This window comes from Ambystoma mexicanum, chromosome 8 (genome assembly GCF_040938575.1).
Source record: "Ambystoma mexicanum isolate Mex_15411 chromosome 8, UKY_AmexF1_1, whole genome shotgun sequence".
Taxonomy (NCBI): Eukaryota; Metazoa; Chordata; class Amphibia; order Caudata; family Ambystomatidae; genus Ambystoma; species Ambystoma mexicanum.
Genome location: NC_090929.1, coordinates 34,068,109 through 34,088,008, shown reverse-complemented (window position 1 = coordinate 34,088,008; position 19,900 = coordinate 34,068,109). Strand labels below are relative to the sequence as shown.

The 19,900-nt window shown below is 48.4% G+C and overlaps 1 protein-coding gene across 1 annotated transcript in view; it reads right to left on the bottom strand.

Annotated features, from left to right (window-relative positions):
* Positions 1-19,900, bottom strand: part of DOLPP1 (dolichyldiphosphatase 1) — a 158,252-nt gene that overhangs the window by 102,371 nt on the left and 35,981 nt on the right. Inside the window, exon 3 of the mRNA XM_069609216.1 lies at positions 3,216-3,300. Coding sequence (XP_069465317.1) covers positions 3,216-3,300 — 85 coding nt within the window. The remainder of the gene's footprint in view (positions 1-3,215; positions 3,301-19,900) is intronic.

Here is a 19,900-nt window from a genome sequence, read left to right as displayed (position 1 = left end):
GTGAGCCGAGAAAACCGACAAAGACAATCTCTTTGCCACCATAGGCTTACCTTCTTTACCACCGGAGGTATTATCCTTTAATTCACTGCATCTTTCTATGCCGTACCTATAAAGGGAGAGAAAACAGCAAGTTAAACTCATGCAACTTTTACTGGACAGTGTTTGGTAATAAAGACTCTTACCTGAACGCTATCAGCTGCCTCCAGGCAATATTCTTTTGGACCCAGCTGCAACCTAACGACGGAATGGAACAAGAGTGAACATCGGAAATATTGAACGCTGAACTTTATTAGACACTGGAGTCAATATTCCTCCGGAACTCCTCCAGTACCTTCAAACCAGTGAAGTAACTGGTATCTACGCGCCCCTGCATGCCATGCAGGATGGAGAGCTCATCATTTAAAAACATAAGGTGAGGTTACCAAGAGGGGATATTGGAGGTGATTAGTGGGGAGAACGAGAACAGTGGGGGGGGGGCCATCACTTAAGTCCACGGGTGGCTAAATCCCTTTCTCCACTTGCAGGAGAATACTTCTACGAGTCCAGCAGACAAGATTAGGCGGGCCAGTCCAGACTGTCATCTCTTCACTACGCATCACGTTGGTGGAGACCGCAGCTGTCCGGGTCCGATCGACGCCCCTGTGGGAACCAGGTGAGCGTAAGAGGTAGTGACAGCTGTGGGTTTGTTCTTTTTCGGCGTCGAAGACTCCGTCGATTCGATCGACCTATGCGTCGATGAGCCCTTCGATAATGGCGTCGGTGACGCAGATTTATGCGAAGGGACTTTCGATTGTGGCGTCGATGGCAGAGTGCCTTTGCTCGAGGGTTAGTGGAACTCTCGAGTAGTTTCTTTCGCCGGGTGCAAGGACTCGCAGCGTTTTGATTTTTTGGGTCTTTCACCCAGGGTATCACCCTCAGCTGTCTTCGAGGGGGTCGGGCCGCTTTCTCGAAGACGTTAAGCATCCCTTTACGGAATTCCTCCCACTCAGCCTGAGAGCTATGTTTTGTGGGGCAGGCGACTCTTTCCGGAGAAACAGAAGACGACGAGGAAGAGGATCTTCGACGTCTCTTACTTGAATGCTTGGATCTCAAAGAGTGGTGGGAACTGCTTCGAGACCTAGAACGAGAATGTTTCCTGTGTCGGCGAGGAGACGAATGTCTCGACTCTGCCGAGGAAACTCGAAGGAGTTTTAACTGTCTTACCTCTCTCAAGCTTCCCGTTACGCTCCTTCAAGGCTTTCGCCGTCATGGACATGCACAGTCCTAGCACTCCGAACATTGGTGCTCCGATCCCAGGCACCACAAACAGATCCTGTGAGGATCCGTCAACGACATTTTCTTTCCACAGTCTCGTCATTTTTTGAAACCGGACCGTGGAGTCGTCGGTTCGGATGAGGAAGCCATCGAGTAAGAGCTGGTATTCGAGGAATAATGAAGAATATATCTGACTAACGACCTGAGCAACGCGATTCCGAGGCCCACGAAGTGCGGAAAAACGGAACTGAGCAACTGACGCTGCGCAAGTCCATTTATATGCATGATGACGTTGGCGCCGATACGGAGGCTGTCGAGGGACGTCGACGCACAGCGCCGTCAACTGAAAAAAAAATTCCGAGGCCAGCAAGCTGGAGATGATCCATCAAGATAAGGAATACGTCGGAGGACACAATCCCTCTGAATGAAAGGTATTCAGAGGGCTACAGATGCAATCACCTGTAGGAAAAAATAAGAAATGTGAAAAGTTGATCTCAGTCAAATATGTGCACAGGGTATGGCTGAGACGGTAGAGCCTGGTCAGTATTAGAGGGGGAAAGCATGTACAACTGTTTTAATGCTATTTTTAGATTATGTGTGTATTCTCAGCTTGTGATTATTAAAGTCATGGCTTTTAAAAGTTGTATTCGATTTCATGTGTAATTTTGCATTTAAATGTAATATACTTCGATAGCACAAATACTGAATAAAGCTTTACCAACATTTGTTTATTAACCATCATTCTCCCCCACCAGCGGTCCCCATCAAGCCAACTGCTCTGGCACATTATCACACATATAAACAATTTAGGAAGACTCATCATTTCAATGTAGAATCTGAGGCCTACAGGCGTTATCCCAGCAATAAAGCGCTTAGATAAACACCAAGCATGAGCGAGACCGAGCTGCTTCCCATTGTTCCAAAGTATGCCAAGGATGGTCCCGTCCGTCATGCCACCCACGCAGCAGTTTAATTCCCACCACTGGAGTTGCTCAAAGGACAGCATATTCAACGTCATCCTCCATAATTCTTTGAGTGCAGCTAAGTTTCTGCACATGCAAGAGACACCTTAAAACAAGCAGAATGTCTCCCACATAGCACCTTGGACGTCACATACAGGCATTCATCAGCATTCCCACTCAGCCATCTAACTGAGCAATCTCTCCTCTGCCTTGGCCAGATCATGGACAACACAGGTTGCTGCCATCCAGCAGTTCCTCAACCTCCGATGACCTCATGCAAGCTCCCACTGTTGCTACTTCATATCACATACCTTACAGCATGCTATTGTGCCATCATAGGTTGGCTCCCCACCTCTTCCCTCCTCTCACTTATGTGCACTCTCCATATTCTTGGACAGCCACTGTGGGTCCTAAAACCTCTGGTGTCTGCAGCATACCCCATTCCTGTGCACCCTAATAGGTGCTTTTACCCCCCCCTCTCCTGGTGCGTGAGCCTCCCTATGCTACTCTCCTCCTCACCACCAACCCCCGAATAGTCGTCTGAACCGCCACCACTGCCTCTGATGTCCCTCCATGTTGTGTAAACCCGCTTAGGTCTGCCTCACCATATGTTAGGCTTCTTTCAGGATATCGTCAAAGCTCAGTTTGCTTCTGGGGCCTACAAACACGTACCTGAGTCTTCCCTCATTAACAGATTTGCTCATCTTCAGTCCTTTATCCATGTCAATGTCCCTTGGTTTCTGCAGCGTGCCTACTCTGTGAACCCACCCACTCTTTGCTCCAACTGTTCCTCCCATGACTGGTCTGCCCCACTCTAAAGCCCCCCCCATACACACTTCTTAGTGCCATACTGTCTCTCAGGTGTCTCAATACCAAGCCCAAACTGGCTCAGCTATGATATACTGGCCACACACTCTGGCTGCCTCTTGAGCCGGATATGACCCACCCCTAGGACACGACACACTCCCTCAGAACCACCAACCATGCAACAATTCTCACCTTCGCATGGTCGAGGTTCGCGAATTATGTTCTTGATTAACCAGTTGATGCCTTCATTGATTATCAGTCCCCCCAGGAAGGAAATCTGAAAGGGAAAAATACAATGGATACATAAATCACTGTAATCATATTTCTGATGCTTGTATCTGCTTAGATTCACATGCTATGCATAGGCCAACATCTAGTGGTAGGCATGGAGTATTACATTTTTTGTTTTCGAAACTCAAAAAGGGGGCGTCAACAGGGCAGGCTAGTAATACTATCCCTAGTGTGACATCCACTGTACCCATGGTCCTTCATGCGTCAAGCTCCCTCAGATTGCTTTGTTTCTGACACGAGGTAGCATTAAGTGCAGCGCGAGTACAGATGTAATAAAGCAGATAAAGCCAGAAAAAAAACGCCTATGCATCTTCTACTCCACAGGGGAGGAAGGGTTGGCACGTGTGCATCTAAGCAGATACAAGCATCATACATACGATTACGGTATCCCTTCTGAGGCTTGTGGATCTGCTTAGATCAAATGCTATGCATAGATTAGCAAGCAGTGTCTGGGGAAGGAAGTGGTTGTGAGAAGGTACACAGCAGCAAATAGATGTTTCAGCACCGCTTGTCCCACCTGTGAATCTGCTTTAGAATGTGCTTCAATGCAGTAATGCTGAGCAAACGTATGCATGGAACTCCATGTAGCTGCTTGGCAAATGATGTCCAGCGGGACGTTTGCAATAAAGGCCAAATTCCCTCCTATACCCCTGGTAGTGCGAGTGCTTGGTGTGAAAGGCAGAGTTTTGTTTTATAGGGAATAGAGCTGTATGAATTTCACTGTTCATCTGGAGATAGCATATTTCTTTTTTTTTTTTTTTAAACGTGATCGCCTTCCCTGCAGGTGCTATGGAGACAGTGGTCTGTTCTTAGCGGAGGGGGTGGGGGGTGTTAAAGCCTCTTTACTCCTTCCATAAAAGCCTTAATAACAGGGACTTTCCACCAGGACACCTTGTTCCGAGAAGGTGTACGCAGATGGAGCCGCTAGGTGAACCTTGATTGAGTTGAATACTAGGCCAAAGTCTAGTAAGTGAAGCATGTAATGAAGAATGTGTGATGGGCAACATTCAATAGGGTTTACATATTTGGACTGGCACCATATTACAAATCTTTTCCATTTGTTAAAGTAACAGTGTCTGGTATTTGGTTGATGATTTCCATACACCTTCGAGGTAGTTTTAAATGACCAAATTCTATGACTTCAGGAGCCAAGCTGCTAAGTTCATAGATTGAGGATGATGTTGTAATGTTGTTCCCCCCGACCCCTTGTGTTGGGTGAGCATGTTAAAGGGGCACAGGAGTTTTGACTGGATCACACATCGCCATTTGCGCAGATGCAGAAAACCAAATTTGCCGTGCCCACATAGGAGCAACCACGATTGGAGTTAATAGTTTCTGGTGCATCTTATCACCATCCTTTGCTGAGATGCCACTCGTGCTCTTCGGGTAGGGGATCTCTGCTTGGCGAGTCTGATAGAGAATCGAGTTCCCCTGGAACATGGAGACACTAGGAACACGTTCTGCTTTAGTACCCACATTTCTTTGGGCCAGTCTGGACAGACTTGTAGTGTGTGCCTCCCTGCGCATTTATGTAAAAGATGCCGTCTGTGGGTACTTGTACTGATGGACCCCTTAGATGCACTCTAAGGTTTGTAGGGCTTTGAGCACTTCTAGCAGCTCCACAGGGTTTAAGTGATTTTAGGCTGCGATTTGGATCCACAGGTCATGCACTGTGTGGTGAAGGTAGCGGGATCCCCACCCGGTGAGTGTTGTAATCGCTTGCACTGTAAGGTTGTGAAATGGTTTTTCCTTTAACAGATTTTCCTTTGTCCATCAGTGTAGCGCTTTAACTGGGGTTAGCAAAACAACCTCTAGAATGTCCCACTGACCGCTTGCCCAAGACCTCCGTTCGCTAACCGCTCTTGCATTGGGCGCATGTGCAACCGTACGTGCAGAACCAGGAAAACGCATGAAGCCATCATCCCGAGCAAGCGCATTGCTTTGGTTACGGTTATTCGGCGACCGGCTAGATACTGAGGTATTTCCAGCAGCATATTTTGCATTCCTGTCTTTATGATCGCTCCTAAGAACAGTTTGGTTTTGCTTGGACCCAGTCTATTTTTGCTTGGTGATTGAGAATCCCAATTAGAACAGAAGATGGATTGTTCTTTGGGTATTTTACTTGCAAATGGGAGGGATTCCCTGGTTATCAGCCAGTCGCTCAGATAAGGATACCCTGCGATAAAATCTTTGCATAGGTGCACCGACACTACTGCTGGTACCTTGGTGAATACCCTTGAAGCGGAGGCTATGCCGAAGGTTAGTGTTGGTTCGCTATTCTAAAGCTCAGGAATCTTCTGTGCACTAGAACATTGAAATATGAAAGGATGCATCTTTCATGTCCAAGGTTGCCATGTAGTCCCCGTTTCAGCAGTGGGAATACATCCTGTAGTGTTGTCATGCTGAATGTTTGTGGCTCGACATGGGAGTTTTCAGGGCGTAGGTCTGGGACAGGTCACATTGTTAGGTGTTTTTTGGGCACAAAGAAGTACATTGAATAAATACCCTTGTTTACTTGGTTTGCATTTGCCGGGGTGATTCTATGGCGTCCTTTAGAAGCAGTGCTTGACCTCTTCTAGCAGAATGCACTGTTGTTCCTCTGTAGTTTGTCTTTGTCTTGGTGGCTCATTGGCTGGTGTTTGTATTAGTTCTATGCAATAGCCCCGCCACGGTGCAAAGTACCCACTTGTCCGATGTGATCCCTCCCATGCGTGGGTGAAATGAGACCTACTGGAGAGGCATGGGAGGGGACCTGGAGTGGGTGGTCAATGCTTGGGTCAGGCGGAGCCTCCTCTTGAGGAGGAACTCTATGTCTGGATCTTCTGTGGCCCCTTCGAAGATGTTGGGAGGACTGCCCCGATTAGGAACCCCCAGGATGAACTCTGCCGGCCCTGGTTGTAGTTGGAGGACCGCTGGAAGTTCAGTCCTTTAAACCAGCATGCATTAGAACCACCTCTCTGCACAAAGGGTTTGTTTGTGAGTTGACCCAGGGATTTGAGGGGGTCATTCCTCCTTACCACTTTTCAGTGCATCCTCGACCGCTTTACCAAGTAATGCGTTGGGCTGGGCATATTCAAAAGGGTGGCCGGGGTCTCCAGCTTGAAACCAGATTGATGTAGCCATGCATGGCATTTAATGGAGGGTACAGTCAGCAAATATCCACCCTGTGGTGTCTGCTGTGTCTAAATTATTTTTAAGAATGCAGCTTGCTACGCGTCTTTCTTTGGCCACAGTCTGTAAGAGCTGTGTCCTTAGGGGCTCTGGGGCCAAGTCCTTTTGCTGTGAGATCTCATCCCACTTGTGGCCATTATAACTGGACAGTAGCGTAGTGCTCTTGGCTATCCTCACTTGATAAGCAGCCGAGGAAGCTACTTTCCTGCCTGGGATTTACCTTTTTGCTCTCTTGTCAGGAGAGGCTTCAGCAGAGGCTAGAGGTGTGCCCGCTCTCTTCCTTGTGGTGGACACTTCGAGAGTTGGGCTTTAGCTGCCCTCTAATGTACAATGGGTCGGATATAAACATTTTCAAAATGCATGGGTTGACTCCCCTTGTCAGATCGGGGGTAAGTAGAGAAGGATGAATGTGCCTTTGGACCGATTGGAGCAGTGGTATGAACTGTGCTGCAGATCTCTTATCCCTGACGATGCCCTCAACGGAGTCTTAATCGACTTGAGCTTCCTGGGTACCGATTTTAAAGTGTTCTACAGCTTTCAAAAGATCATTATACTGCAGCTGGTTGTCCACAAGGTAATCAGCCACTGGCTGTCAGTATGGTCTGAGGATTGGATGATGTATACTACATAATCATAATATTGATCTGTATCCTCCAGGTCTCCTAATGAGTGAGGGTCTTGAGTGTCGTAATAGTATAGGTCATCAGACCCAGTTTGATAGGTGGATGTACTTGGTTGTGTTAGGTCCAGGCAGGCTTTTTTGGCTTCTGGCTGCTTGTTAGCCGATTTGCCCCTAAAGGTCAGTCAGTTGATCTGGGTGTTGATCCAGAAAGTCAACGAAACTAGACATTCTTCTCATAACCCTATTAAACTGTTCCAGGGTCCATTGGGAAGAGCTTGGTAACACTACGGAAGCAGGTGTAAGCAAAGGCTCTGGAGCAGAGGGCTTTGTGGTGAATTGCCCCTGAAATTATTCCCCATCCTTTGAACCTTACGATTTTGAGGGTGTGGGAGTCTAGGATTTGAATTTTTATTTTATTTATTTCTTTGCCTTGATCAAGGGGTGAGTAATGAGTTCCCTAATTTTTGAATTTTCTGCGGGAGCAGTCAATGCGTCTTTCGACGCATGTTTGCCGGAACCTGTGGAATTTCCGGATTTGCTTGTAGTGTTGGAAACAGACCATGGCGTCTGTTTCGGGGCTGGTCATGTGGTGATCGTGTCCTTGATGGCCCAGAGGACATAGATTTCTTTTGGATCTTTCCTGCGACACCACGTGTGGCTCATAGGTTGACGTGGTCGACTGTCGGCCATGGGGGGAGGAGGGGTGTTTAGTGTGGCGTGCAGTGGAAGTGCCTGAGCCGCTGGGTGACTCCATAGCAGAACCGCCATCCTGCCTGTTGGAGTCGGGGGCTCACACGCTGGAATCCATCGGATCCCGATTGTCCTAAGCATCACTTAGGACACCGATGCTGCCATCACTGGAGGCTCCCTCGATGTTCATGGCAGTATCAGCCTGCATGGCCTGGTGGGCCAGGGTTTAGTTTTCCTGTCCTTTAAAGTTTTTGGCTGAAACAGTTTGCAGGACTTGCACTGTTTTTCAGAGTGATCCCTAAGGAGGCAAAAGTTACACACAGGGGAACTTCCTGTTACAGGAAGGTGCATTTTCCAAAGTATGGAAAGAAGTCAGCGTGGCGGAATAAAAAAGGAAGTATAGGGGAATATGCATGCTCTGAGTGAGATGGATTAGGACCTCCCCACTCGCCCTACTGTACAGTGCTGAGGCCCAGGTAGGCCGCATACAAAGTTAGTTGAGACGTGAGTCGTCGACAAATGGCCTTGTCCTCGAAAGCCGATCTTAAGGTGTACGATCGTCGAAAGGACAGGAAGAAAGTCAGTCCAACTTTAAACTTTTAATAAGTAATGGCAACAGCCAGAAGAAGGAACTCTGACTTGCGTCAGACTATGATGGTTGGAGAAAAAAAAAAAAAAAACACAATCTGAGGGACTTTGACGCGTGAAGGACCATGGGTACAGTGGACGTCACACTAGGGATAGCATTACTGGCACGCACTGTCGACGTACCTTAGTTTCGGAAACAAAATGTAATACTCGCAGCTTTAGAAGAAGGAGGTGGGATATGAGTAGGGTCACGAGCAAATAAATGTCTTAGAACCGCTTGTCCCACTTGAGTATCTGTCTTGGAATGGGCGCCAATGCAGTAGTGCTGAGTAAAAGTGTGAATAGAGCTCCAAGTAGCTGCTTTGCAAATGGTGTCAAGGGGTACATTTGCAATGAAAGCCAGAGTGGCCCCAATGCCTCTTGTAGAGTGGGCTCTTGGCGTGAAAGGCAGAGTTTTTTCAGAAAGGGAGTAACACAGCTGGATACAGTTAACAATCCACTTAGAGATGGCACCTTTAGAGACACGATCTCCCTCTCTGCCTGTACCTACGGAGACAAACAGCTGGTCTGTTTTCCTTAGCGGTCTGGTCTTGTTTACATAGTAGAGGACCGCCCTACGCACATCTAGGGTGTGCAGTTTCACCTCAGCCGAGCTTCGTGGGTCTTGGAAGAAAGCCGGAAGCTCGATTGACTGGTTCACGTGGAATTTAGACATAAACTTAGGTGAGAACCTAGGGTGTGTACGTAAAACCAGTTTATCTTTATGAACTGTAAAGAAAGGATCCTGCACTGACAGAGCCTGAATTTCACAGACCCTTCTTATAGATGTCATTGCGACTAAGAAGGCCGTTTTATAAGTCAGGTGTTTGAGACTGCTTTTATGCATGGGCTCGAATGGGGGGCCCATGAGTTTAGATAGCACCACGTTAAGGTCCCATCCTGGTGGTGGGTTTGAAATAGGAGGGTGAAGTCTCTTTACTCCTTCCATGAAAGCTTTAACCACTGGTATCTTCCACCACACTTTGTTATGGGAGGTGGTGTATGCCGACAGCGCTGCCAGGTGTACCTTCAGTGAGTTAAATACCAGTCCTGCATCCAGCATGTGGAGCATGTATGTGACAATTGTAGAGGGAGTGCAATCAACCGGGTTGATTTGCTTATTCTGGCACCAGATAACAAATCTTTTCCATTTGTCAAAGTAGCAGTACCTCGTGTTTGGTTTCCTAGATTCTTTTAGGATGGCCATTCAGCTCTGTGGTAAGCCATGCTGCCAGGTTCATTGAGTTGGGTTGAGGATGCACCGTTTGCCCTTGGTGCTGGGACAGTAGGTTGTACCAGCCCGGGAGTTTGAGGGGTTTGCACACAGCTAGTCTGTGTAAGTGTGTGAACCACAGTTGTCTCGCCCACATGGGAGCAACTAGGACGAGCATCATCGATTCTCTGTTCATCTTGTTGACCACCTTCCTGATGAGGTGTTGGTGGAAAAGCGTACGCAACATCCCTGACCAGTTCATCCACAGGGCGTTCCCCTGGGAGTCTGGCTGGGGGAACCTGGATGCAAATACTGGGCACGGTCTGTTTTCGCTTGTGGCGAATAGGTCTATAGTGGGGAAACCCCACTGAGAGAAGATATCTTCTACGATTTCTCTGTGTAGACACGATCCCTGCTCAAAGCATCCGCCAGAGAATTGAAATCCCCTGGAACATGTTGAGATGACAGGAAGATATTCCGTCTGAATGCCCATATCCAAATTATCTGCGCAAGCTTGGACAGATTTGGCGAACGAGTCCCTCCTTGCTTGTTCAGGTAAAACATGGATGTAGTGCTGTCCGTTCGGATCTGCACTGATGGATTCAACAGGTAGGGCTCGAACGCTTGAAGCGCTCTGAATACTGCCAGAAGCTCTAGCAGGTTGATATGATTCTTGGCTACTGAGTGAGACCAGAGACCCTGAGCTGTGTGGTGGAGATGGTGAGCTCCCCACCCTGTTAGGCATGCATCGGTTGTGACTACCGCCTGTATCTCGGGATCGTAAAAGGGTTTCCCCTTGGACAGATTTGCTCTTGTCCACCAGTGAAGGCTTTGTACAAGTGTTGGCGAAACGACCACTAGATCGTCCCACTGACCACTTGCCTGAGACCACTGTTTCGCCAACCATTTCTGCATGGGACGCATGCGCAGATGCACGTGGGGGACCAGGTAAATACATGAGGCCATCATGCCCAGCATTACTTTGCGTACCGTTATCTGGCGACCTGTCTGATATTGCGGAATTTGCAGCAGTATATTCCAAATTCTTTCCTCCGATGGAAAGGTTAACCCCTCTTGCGTGTCTAGGATAGCTCCTAGGAACTGTTTAGAGGTGCTTGGCACCAGACTTGACTTTTTCTCGTTTATTGAGAAACCTAATTTGAAGAGGAGGTCGATCGTTCTTTGAATGTTTGTTCTGCAAATTACTGGGGTCTCCCCGTGATGAGCCAGTCGTCCAGGTAAGGGTACACTGGGATTGCCTCCCTGCGTAGGTGTGCTGCCGCCACCGCCAGTACCTTGGTGAATACCTTTGGAGCCGGAGCTATCCCGAAGGGCAGTACCTTGAACTGGTAGTGCCGACTGTCCACCTTGAAGCACAAGTACTTTTTGTGCGCTGGGAACATGGAAATATGAAAAGGCATCTTTCATGTCCAATGTTGCCATGTAATCCCTTTTTTAGGAGGGGGATTACCTCTTGGAGAGTAGTCATGCGAAATTTTTGGGGCTTGACATACTTGTTTGCAGGGCGCAAGTCCAATACTGGGCGCATTGTCTTTTTTTGGCACAAGGAAGTAAGTTGAATAGATACCCTTGTTTACCTGGTGTCCCGGGACGAGTTCCATCGCGTCCTTTGCTAGAAGATTGACAATCTCCTCTAGGAGGATCTTCTGGTGGTCCAAAGAATGTATTTTTTGTCGTGGAGGGTGGTTTTGGGGAAGCTAACAGTTCGATGCAGTATCCTGCGGACACTGTGGACAGCACCCGTCTGATGTGATCCCTTCCCAAGCTTGGGTGAAGTTTGAAATGCATCCCCCTACTGGGGATGCGTGAGAAGGGACCCTGAACGGAGCGTCACTGTTCTCGGTGGAGGCGTGCCGCCGCCTCTACTGGGGCTGCCTCTACCTTTACCACGTCCTCTTATTACCCCTGCCATAACCCTGGGTAGACTGCTGGTTGTTATTGTTCCATGGTGTACCCTGCCCCTGGGAATAGTTTCATCCTGTCTGGGAATTTTGTCCACGTGGGCGACGAAAATTGCCATTCCCTCTTTGGTTAGGGGGGTTTATTGGTTAGTTGGCCTAGGGATTTTGAGTGCCTCATACTCGTCCTTGGCATTTTTCAGCGCATCCTCGACCGCCTTTCCAAACAATAGATCCGGCTCCACCGGTTTATCTATTAATGATGCTTGGGTTTCGGGTTTGAACCCAGATTGCAGCAATCAAGCATGCCTTTTGATAACAGTACTTTCTGCTATCAATCTGCTGGCGTTATCCGCGGCATCAAAGGTTGCTTTTAAAATACAACCAGACATGGCTCTTCCCTCTGCCAAAACTCGCGCCAATTGGCTTTTTAAGGGTTCTGGGGCGGAATCAATGAGTGCTGCGACTTCTTCCTACTGGTGGCAGTTGTAACTCGCCAGCAGGGTGGTGGAGTTGGCAATCCTTGCCTGGTAGGTGGAAGTGGAGGCTACCTTCCTGCCTAAACCATAAATCTTCTTGCTCTCCTTGTCGGGAGGAGCTTCGGACGATGACAAGGGTGTTTCCCGCCCTCTTACGGGTGTTTGTAACTACCAGGGAGTCCAGTTTCAGATGCCCCCTTATGTACAGTGGGTCCGATTGGGTTGCCCTGAAAACCTTCTCAATTCTGGGGTTTACTGCCCTAGTGAGATTGGGATTAACAAGGGAAGGGTCTATTCTTCTTTGTATAGACTTAAGGATAGGGATGGCCTGGGCAACAGGTCTCCTTTCTACCACTAACTCCTCGGCAAAGTCCCTCTCTTCTTGAGCACCTTGGGTGTCAATGTGGAAGTGTTCTGCCGCTCTGGACAGAACTTGATTCAAGAGAGGCTGGTTGTCGACAGGGGAGTCAGTAACCGGGGGTTCTTTATCTACCGGGGAATCTACCCTGTAGGTTTCTGGGTCGTCCTCCTCCTCGAGGTCCTCATCCCCATAGTAGCCCGTCCCATACTTTTGTGAGGATCCAGATTTGGGCATGTTGGAAGAACAAACTGGATCTCCCTGGTATTGAGAATAGGGCTGTACACAGAGGGGGTCTGAAGACTGTGTTGGCGCTTCAACCCGGGACTTTTTACTTGGGGGTATTGGATCCTTAGAGCCTGAGGGTGCTGACCCGTCGGGGGGTATAAGAGAGAAAGTGTTCAGGGTTCTTGGCGTAGAAATCTGCCAATGATGACATCCTTGACGTCATCACTAGACCATTCTCTTGAACTAGGGATGACTCTTTCTTGGAGGGCTTTCCCGGTTTTATCTTGACTAGACCTACTGGTTTGAGCAGGGGTCTTTGGGATAACAGAAGACTGAGACTTGTCCGTCCGTGTATGTGGAGTAGAATGTTTTTGAGGTGTGGAAGGAAACTGGGACTGCTTCCTGTTTTCCCCCCTTCCCCGTGGGTGGAAGAGTGTTTTCCCTGTTTTTTCACCCCTTCGGAGCCTTCCGACGCCGAGGTTCGGGGGTAGTGTCCCTGTCTCTAGAGCGTCGAGGTTGGGACTCGGGGACAGCCGTTACACGGCCTGCTGACGCCGACTCCTGGAGTGCGGTCTGGGGATAGAGATCGGCTTCGTCTTCCGACGATCGAACCTCGGTTACCTTGGGGAGCGAGGCACTCTTGGCAACAGTGGATGGTTGCCTGGAGTCATGCGGCGATCTAGATCGAGAACGCCCAGGACACCGATTCGGACCGTCTCCATGTGCCTCTTTCCGAGTACTCGACGTGCGCGTCGAGTCTTGGTTGGACTTCATGTGTTTTGAGGAAGTGCTGTGGGTAGCGCTTGTGTCGCCGGGGGGTTTCCCCATAGCCGCCTTGCCGGACGACCTTCCAAGGTCAGGGACTTGCGCTTGGCTGACTCTTGACGCCACGTTGCCCTCGCCGTTCGAAAGCACTGTCGCTGCCATCGCTGCCATCGCTGAAGGCGCCCTCCGCCTTGACGCCTGGCGTGGTGGGCCCAACGCTTGATAGAACGATCCTTTAGTGTTTTCGGTTTGAGCCTACTACATGCGCTGCAGTTCGCCTCGGGGTGGTCCCTCGGCAAGCAGAGGTTGCACGTGGCGTGTCTGTCAACCAAAGGGTACTTGCGGTTGCACTTGGGGCAAAATTGGAAAGGGGAACCCTCCATACGCACCTTGTGGCAGCAGGCTAATAAGTCTAGGAATATATAAGAATGTACCCATATACCAAGAGTGTAGAGTATGTCCACCCCCCACACTCCCTACTTGCAGGGCCGAGGCCAGAGGCCTTCCAAGGCCCGGACCGAGGCCAGAGGCCTTCTGAGGCCCAAATCCGTCGTGCAGCTCTCGATGGTCGATTCTTTCTCCGGGCCGGCGTCGAGTGTGGAAGTTCGGTGACTCGACGTTGGGGTGGAGAATTGGGGAAATATACAATATTTTTGCAAAAGTATGGCTAAGGCCAGGAAACTCCGCGGAATGCTTCTGACCAGTATGGCGGAAAAAAACAATCTGAGGGTCCTAGACGCGTGAGGGATCATGGGTACAGTGGACGTCACACTGAGGATAGTATTTCTGGCATGCCCTGTGTCGACGCCCATTTTCAAGTTTCAAAAAACAAACTAATAGCTTCCACTAGATGTCGGCCTATGCACAGCATGTGATCTAAGCAGATTCCACAAGCCTCAGATAGATATATATATATATATATATATATATATATATATATCTCGATCTATATATATATATATATATAATTACTCACCGTAATCGTATTTCTGATGCTTGTATCTGCTTAGATCTGTGCATAGGCGGACATCTAGTGGAAGCTACGGAGTATTACAGTTTGTTTTTCGAAACTAGAAAATGGGCATCGACACAGGGTGTGCCAGTAATACTATCCGTAGTGACGTCCAGTGTACTCGTGATCCCTCACGCGTGTAGGAGATTGTATTTTTTCTGACATGAGGTAGCATGAGCAGTAGCACGAGTAGATTATCCAAGCAGATAGATAAGACTACAAGCATCCATGCGCCTTCTCTCAGAGGGGAGGAAGAGCGGGCACATGTGAATCCAAGCAGATACAAGCATCAAATACGATTACAGTGAGTAATGTATCCTTCTGAGGCTTGTGGAATCTGCTTAGATCACATGCTGTGCATAGATTAGCGAGCATTGTTAGAAGAAGGAGGTGGGATGTGAGAAGGGTCATGAGCGAACAGATGTCTTAGAACCGCTTGTCCCACTTGAGTATCTGTCTTGGAATGAGTGTCAATGCAGTAGTGCTGAGTAAAAGTGTGAATACAGCTCCATGTAGCTGCTTTGCAAATGGTGTCCAGGGGGACATTTGCAATGAAAGCAAGAGTGGCTCCTGTGCTCCTTGTGGAGTAAACTCTTGGCGTGAAAGGCATAGTTTTGTTTGATAAAGAATAGCACAGTTGTATACATCCTACTAACCATCTGGAGATGGCATTCTTGAAAATGCGGTCTCCTTCTCTGGCTGGTGCTACGGAGACAAGTATCTGTTTTCCTCAGCGATCTGGTGGTGTTTACATAGTAAAGGGCTGCCCTCCTTACAACTAGTGTGTGGAGTTGGACCTCAGCTGAGCTGGTGGGGTTCTGGAAGAAGGCCAGTAGCTCAATGTACTGGTTTATGTGAAATTTAGCAATGAACTTTGCGTAAAACCAGCTTGTTCTTGTGTATGATAAAGAAAGGATCCTGCACTGACAATGCTTGTGATTCACTAACTCTTCTTATGGAAGTAATAGCCACTAGGAAGGCAGACTTATAGGTCAGGTGCTTAAGACTTTACTTATGCATAGGCTCGAAGGGCCCCCCCCTGAGCTTTGCGAGTACTACATTGAGATCCCATCCAGGCGGTGGGTTAGAAATCGGAGGGTGGAGTCATTTTACTCCCTCCACGAATGCTTTAATGACGGTACCTTCCATCATGATACTTCATTGTAGGAGGTGGTGTAAGCCGATAAAGCAGCCAGGTGGACCTTTATAGAGTTGAAGACCAACTCTGAATCCAACAAGTGGAGCATATAATTTTAGAATTTGTGATTGAGTACATTCTATGGGGTTTATTTGTTTAGACTGGCACCAAACTACCCCAAAAAATAAATACATTTTTTTAAAAAAATCTCCTCCACTTGTCGAAATAGCAGTGCTTAGTGTTAGGTTTTCTTCTTTCTATAGGATATCCATACACCTCTGTGGCAGGTTAAGATGTTCGAACTCTATGATTTCAAGAGCCACGCTGCCAAGTTCATAGACTGAGGTTGAGGATGCACGGTTGTTCCCCCGTGTCGAGTGACTAGATAGGTCTGGCATGGGCGTTTGATGGGATCTCCAGTTTGCACAGATGTGGGTCCCATGGCTGTCTTGCCCACAATGGAGCAACTAGGATGAGCGTCACTTGTTCCCTGTGAATCTTGTTCACCACCTTGTTCATGAGAGGAGTGGGTGGAAAAGCGTAAGCAAACCTCTCGGACCAGTTCGTCCAAAGGGTGTTCCCCTGGAGCCTGGTTGTGGGAACCTGGACGCGGAATCTGGACATTGCTTGTAACCCCATTGAGAGAAGAGGTGATCTAAGACTTCTGTGTTTAGTTGCCATTCGTGTTCCTCTGGTAGGGGATCTCTGTTTAGAGAGTCTGCTAACGTATGGAGTTCTCCTGGAAAGTTGTTGTGAGGATAGGAATATCTTCCGTTTGAGTGCCCATTTCCAAATCTGTTGTGATAGTTTGGACAGTTTGGAGAATGTGTGCCCCCCCCCCCCCCCAGTTTGTTGATGTAGAACATAGCTGTTGTGCCGTCGGTGAGGATTTGTACCGAAAGATTTGTTATCTGCATCTCGAATGCCTGAAGAGCCTTGAATACTGCCAGCAGTTCTAACAGGTTGATGTGGTTCTGTGCCATGGCACGAGTCCAAAGACCGTGAGCCGTGTGATGAAGGTGACGAGTCCCTCCCCCGCCCCCACCCGGCAAGCGAGGAATCTGTCGTCATTATAGCTTGCAATTTTGGATCGTGGAAGGATTTGCCCCATAACAGATTCTTCCTTGTCCACCAGCAATGGTTTTGTAACAGTGTTGGTGAAACGACCACTAGATCGTCCCACTGACCGACTGCCTGAGACCACTTTCGCCAGCCACTCCTGCATGGGACGCAGGTGCAGGTGCGTGTGCGTGACACAAGGTAAATGCAAGATGCCATCATGCCAAGCAATCGCATAGCTTTGCGTACGCTTATCTAGTGACCAGCCTGATAATGAGTTATTTGCAGTAACATATTTTGGACTCTTTCCTATGAGGGGAAGACTAAAGTCTCCCTTGTGTCTATTACAGCTCCTAGGAACTGTTTGGTTGTGCTTAGCACTCGGCTTGATTTGTTCTCGGTTTTTGAGAAGCCTACTTGAAAGAGAAGACTGATCGTTCTTTGAATGTTAGTCCTGAAAATTTGGAGGGGGGGGGGGGGGGTGAGAGTAGTTTCAGGGGGAGGGGGGGAGGAGGGGGGGGTTGCTGCATTAGTTCCATACAGTACCGCCCGTCACAGTGGATATCACCGATATGTCTGAGGTGATCCCCCTCCCATACTTGGGAGAAGTTTGAAATACGCACTCCTACAGGAGAGGCATGGGAGGGCACCTGAAGTGGGTAGTCACTGTTTTGGAGGTGTTGCTCCACCTCTAGAGGTGGAGGACCTACCCCGGCTGCGAGATGGGCGCAGTCCCCTCTGGTAACCCTGTGAGGCTTGGCCTCGATTGTTACCCTAGGATGTCCTTTGGTTTTGCCAGAGTGTTCATCTGCAAGTTGTCCCAAGGACTTCAGAGTATCTTACTCGTCTTTCGCAGACTTTAGTGTGTCCTCTTCTGCCTTTCCAAAGAGGACATTGACCTTGACTGGCATATTTAGCAGTGTTGCTCTAATCTCCTGCTTGAATCCCGATTGGCGAAGCCAAGCATGGCGCTTAATAGTGCCTTCCACAATAATTCATCCCGCATGTTCAGCGGCGTCTAAATTATTTTTTAGGATGCAGCTAGAGACTGCTCTGTCCTTTGCTGCTACCTGGGCCAACTGTGTGCTTAGGGGCTGATAGGTGGGACGAGAGGTGTCAGCACTATGACAATTGTAACTAGATAAGAAGGTAGTATTGTTAGCTATCCTAGCCTGAAAGGCAGCAGAAGAGGCTACTTTCCTGCCCATGGTGTAGAGGAGTTTGCTTTCTCAGGTGGTGCCTTAGAGGAAGCTAATGGAATGCCGGCTCTTTATGGTTGTCGTCACTACTGGAGAATCTGATTTAAACTAGCCCCTGGTCGAAGGTTTCTCAATGCGTGGGTTAACCGCACGAGTTTGGCATTTCCAGAGAAGGCTGGATCCTTCTCTGGACGGTTTGCAAAATTGGAATCATTTAGAAGAGGCTGGTTGCCAATAGTCAAATCAGCCACGGCCCGGGAGAGGCTATATTGTACATATCTGGTTCTTCGTCCCCATAGTTTTTCTTCTGTACCCTCTTCAGCCATACAAGTATCTAGAGCATCATCCTCATAGTCTGTGTTAGAGAGCAACGTAGGGAAGGTCAACCTGGGATGGAATATCAAGGGTGTCAGGGCGAGAGAGGGTGGGGGTGAGTAGTATGGGCATTTACAGTGGCTTGAGAGCCAGAGGCAGCTGTAGCAGGAGTGTTTTGGATGCTGTGGAAAGCTTCTGGGTTTTTCCCAAAAGAAATCCCAACAAAGGTCATCCTCATCATGACCCTAGCTAGGTCTTCACATGTCCATTGGGCTTAGCTCGGAATGGACATAGGGCATAGTGTAGAGGTCTAGGGGCCCGTAAAGGAATCTTCTTCAGAAGGAAGTGAATCCTTGTGAAGTTGAGAACCCTTGTGAGGCTGAGAATCCCTATCCTTGGATGTGGAAAGTGACCTATCTTTATGAGGCGTCTTGGAACAGTGCTTCTTAGACTCCTTTCCCTTGATAAGCCCCCTCGGGATGTGTTTTTTCACTAAGTGGGCTAGTCCTGACTGTACCGAGGCCTTAATGATTTTGACGAAGAATGTCGAACTTCGGAAGTGGAGTGGCCCGATGCCTAGTCATCTGACGTGCAACGTTCAGGTGTGGGTTTATTCACGACGTCTGTGCTGTCTTTCGACAGACGGGGTCTGTCATGTGGCGAACGGGACCTCGAATGCCCAGACGACAGAACTTGCAGATTTCACCCTAGGTGCTGTGCGGCCTTAGTCGACAACTGCGTGGAGTCTCGCCCTTGGCTATGTGTGAGCGCTGATGCCGCCGGCGGTCGTCCCCATAACAGGGCCGCTAGCCTATCTGGTGGGGTCTGTGAGGCAGAATCCTGTGCAGTTCCCTTAGAGAGCACTACAGAAGATTAAGACTACAGGTATATGCAAGAAAATCCCCTTTGGCATCAGTCTGTACCACAAAGATTTAGTTGGTAGCTGTGGCTAAGCAGTCAGACTGCTCTCAAGAGGGAGAGGAGCAGTATTCAGGGTTTACACAATAGGGCTACAGCACTATGCAACAAGGAAACACTGACCAAAGCTTTGTATCAAAAAGAATATATATTTATTTTACACACTCCGATGTTCACACACAAATCACTACTATTAAAGCAAGTTAAAACAGTCAAGAAAAGTATACACAACTCCTTATTTAAATTGTAGACAAGTTTGAGCAAGAGTGAAAACTGAGCAAAACGGCACAGTGTAAACCAAGCAGAAATGACTAACAATTTCTCAGAAGGGAGGGAAAGGACAACAGGTTTAGACTAACACACTAGCAACGCTTCCCAAGTAGATTGTGAACAAGTTAGGCAAGGCAATACTTTAGCATATGCAATACCGAGGGGAAAACCGAGCAAAATGGCACTTCACAATATTAAAAAGGGGAAGGAAAAAAGGTGGTTTTAAGAGTTAGGTGCACCAACACATTCACCAACACATTTCTAAGTGAGAAGCAATCTAGAGAAGGCAGTTGTAACAGATTTAGCCAGAGTCAATAGGCCTGTGCCAGAGTCAGTGGTACAAGGCAATGTGCCCAAGATCAAACTGTTCTAGTAGCTGCATTCAAGTCTTTGTTTAATGATTCGAAAAGGCGGTTGCAGAAGGTGAAAGACAATGTTAGAGGATAGGGGGGGCCAACACAGTAAGTAAAGGATTTAAAACACCTTTAGCGATACCCAACGAAATGGGAGGCTTGGCGGAACAATGTACCTTAAAAGTAGAAGAGGCCCCGCGGTGGCGGTAGTTCCTGGCAGTTCGGGAGATCCAGCAGAGGAAGTGAGGCT